Source organism: Thyridium curvatum, assembly GCF_004353045.1.
Source record: "Thyridium curvatum strain D216 chromosome Unknown NODE_51_length_304177_cov_85.428264, whole genome shotgun sequence".
Lineage (NCBI taxonomy): Eukaryota > Fungi > Ascomycota > Sordariomycetes > Thyridiales > Thyridiaceae > Thyridium > Thyridium curvatum.
The window spans coordinates 16426-19458 of record NW_022156806.1 but is presented as its reverse complement, the minus strand read 5'-3'; the positions used below and the strand labels follow the sequence as shown (position 1 = coordinate 19458).

The 3033-nt window shown below is 56.5% G+C and overlaps 1 protein-coding gene across 1 annotated transcript; it reads right to left on the bottom strand.

Annotated features, from left to right (window-relative positions):
- Window positions 1–227: 227 nt before the first annotated feature.
- E0L32_008012 (uncharacterized protein) lies at window positions 228–2663 on the bottom strand (the record flags this gene model as incomplete). Its single annotated transcript, XM_031142819.1, has 2 exons — window positions 228–2414; window positions 2487–2663. 2 exons carry the CDS (start codon window positions 2661–2663, stop codon window positions 228–230), a joined length of 2364 nt encoding a protein of 787 aa, XP_030992686.1.
- Window positions 2664–3033: the final 370 nt, after the last annotated feature.

The following is a 3033-nucleotide window of genomic DNA, read 5'->3' as shown; positions in this document are numbered from 1 at the left end:
GAAATGAACCATTGTGGTAATGGTCGACTGGTGTCGCAGTCTAATACAAGCCGTGTAAGGATAAAGCGAGTGTCTTCGAGGACCGTACAAGACGAGATCCTGGTGAAAATGAAAAGTGTGAACACCAAACACCGTCCCATGAACCGAAGTGGTTGAAAATCCGAAAAAGATATGTTGCTAAACGCTGAGAAATGCCGCCAAGATTGGAATCCGGAATCTTTCATTTTTCAAAATCGATTGCTTGCTGCCCAAATGCTTGCTGATGCTGAAGCAGCCCACTCGCTGTCCTCGTATGGGGGAGTGGGCCACTTATACTGTGACGTCTTCTTCTCAAGGTTCAATGGCTTGGGCGTGACAGCCTCCTTGCTGTCTCCGAAAAGCACGGCGTTGCCGCTTGCAGATGGCGATGGCGTGGGGTAAGGGTTCGAGATGGCGGCATTGCTGACCGTCTGTCGCAGAGCGGGCTTGCCGTCATTCTCCAACCTCTTCATTGCGCGGTGCGTCGAGTTGAGAACCTCGTCGAGCAGCTCGTCCTCCTCATCCGGGGCATCGTACTGATGGACACCCTGTGCGGCCTGGGCACGACGAGTCCTGCTGGAAACTGGTCCCGCGGCGCGAGCCGCACCGAGAAGGTTATCCACAGATCGAGGCTGGTGGTGAGGCAGGGAATGGTGTCTCTTGAGGCCGCTATTGGTCGTGAAGTGGTGAGCAGGAACCGCTGGAGGGTTGATGGGCTCGACGTCTTCCTGCACTTGGCTGAGAGCCTTGTCCAGCGACTCGTAGCCATCCTTGGCCACAGGTGCCGGAGGCTGGTCAAGGACCATGGAGGAACGGTTGCTTGCCCACGGCCCGCAGCCAGCCTGGGCCTCTACATCATCGTAAGCAGGGGTGATGGGCGTCTGATGACGTCCGGAAAACCGCCGCGCCCGCTTCCTGAGATGGGAGAAGAAGCTTTCCTTGTGGCTGCTCGGTGGAGACGCAAGCCCGCTGTTGCCATTGAGTGCACGCTCCGCTTGTTGCCGATGGATCTCGGCGTAGTGGTTCGTGCTCGAAGCCACGGAGAGTTGGCGCCCAATCTTCTTCGACGCCTTGTCATCCACCCGCTGGACGCCGTTGGCGTAGGAATCGTTGTAAGAGGGCGCCCGGTTGCTCGCCTGCGCCGTAACAGCGTCCGACAGCGGTGAGATTGGCCGGATTGTGGGCAGAATCGGCATGGGCGCAACGTTCGACGGTCCGTTAGACCATGTCGTTCGCTTGCTCGCAGCCGGCTTAGCCTTCGGCGCCGGTACTTCCGTAGCTGCGTGAACGGGTGATGGACGCGGTGGCGGCGTGTCCTTGACGATCTGGGCCACGGCAGCAACCTCTGCGCTCTCGGTACGACCGATGAGAGACTTCCTGAACCAGGATGGCTTGGATGAAGTGGGGGTCGTTGAGGCTGAATCTTTACTCTTGTTGAGATCTGATTGCTTGCGTCCCAGGATCCTCGAGGCAGACGATTTGGGACGCAGGGGATCCACGGCATCATTGAAGTACTCGTGGGCCAATGACTGGCTGGACGTAGGCCTGTTTTTCGGATCCCACATCAGGCACCAAGTGACAAAGTTGCTCAGCGATGCCGGCCACTGCGGCGATTGCAGGATGGTGTCCATCGAGTGAGGTGCCATCTTGGGGAAAGAGAATCCCAGTTTCCCAGCGAGTCGGGTGCCTTCCCTCCAGTCGCCTCCACCAACCCGGAACCCTGCCTTGTTGTACCAGTTTCCGGGACTGCCCATGATCTCACAAACCCTCCAGACTTGGTCAACCTCATTCCCGCCAGGGAACAGAGGCTTCAGTGTGGCAATCTCGACGGCCATGGCGCCAACAGCCCAGATATCGACAGGAGCCGAGTACTCGCCGGCCCGGAGCAATACTTCAGGCGCACGATACCAGCGCGTGGACACATATGTCGTGTATGGTAGTTTTGAATGGGTCTCTCGAGCAAGACCAAAATCGGCAATCTTGACCGTGTAGGTGGGCGGTGTCGACGGGGGTGTGACTAATGACGAGTATCGCCGGAATGAGTTGGATGAATCCTGGTGGCCAGAGGTAGTGACAAGAATGTTTTCGGGTTTGATGTCGCGGTGGAAGAAGTTGTGAGCATGGATGTGCTCGAGGCCTTGCATGATCTGGAACAGAATGCTCTTAACGCTGGCATTGTCCAAGCACTTGTGGTCCCTCGCCTTCATCAACTGGTACAGGTTCCCCTCCATGTACTCCATTGCGATGTGAAGCTTCTTGCTGAAGGGATCCAGGAAAATATCCAGCGCCGGAACCAAGTGGCTGTGTGCTGGGAGAGTTCTGAGGAAGACGACTTCTCGGAGCTCCAGGCACGGAGTGAAGGACTCAAACGTCTTCTTCATCGTCTTGATGGCAACCTGCAGCAAGCGTCCCATTAATTTCAACATTCATCTTGTCTCTCCAAACTCGAGCGCTCCCAAGCTACTTACCACGGTGCCTCTCCGAGCTACGCTGGCGCCGGCACTCCGTACCCGCGCCAGGACGACGCTACCAAAGCTTCCGTCACCGATCTCCTTCAGAACCTCGAACCTGTCTTCGAGAGCCAGCATGTTGGCTACCGGCTGGCTTGATGAGCCCCTATGGGCAAGGTCGTGTCCGACAGTCATGATTGATGCCGGTCTAGTTTGGATCGCCCGTTCCGGATTGTCCAGCAGCTTCTAAGCCCTGGACTAATAAGCTGACAAGCAGTCAGCAACGGTCAGTCCGGCCACGGAACGAACCGTGCCTACCGATTCAAACCCCTTCAATGGGCTCTTCTCAAAAGAGCTCCTCGTGATTTATTGTTGCATGCAAGTTGATTCGGGCGCCCTCGAGAATGTTGCGATATGGCGGTCGATTACGGTGGTGGTAGCGGTCCAGGAAGTCACAAGGCAGACCAGGCGTTTGTTGTTTGTTCCAAGATGGCGATGTTGAATAGGTGTAATGAGGGGAAACCGAACCGAGTGTTTACGGACGGAGGAGTGGTAAAAGGGAAGG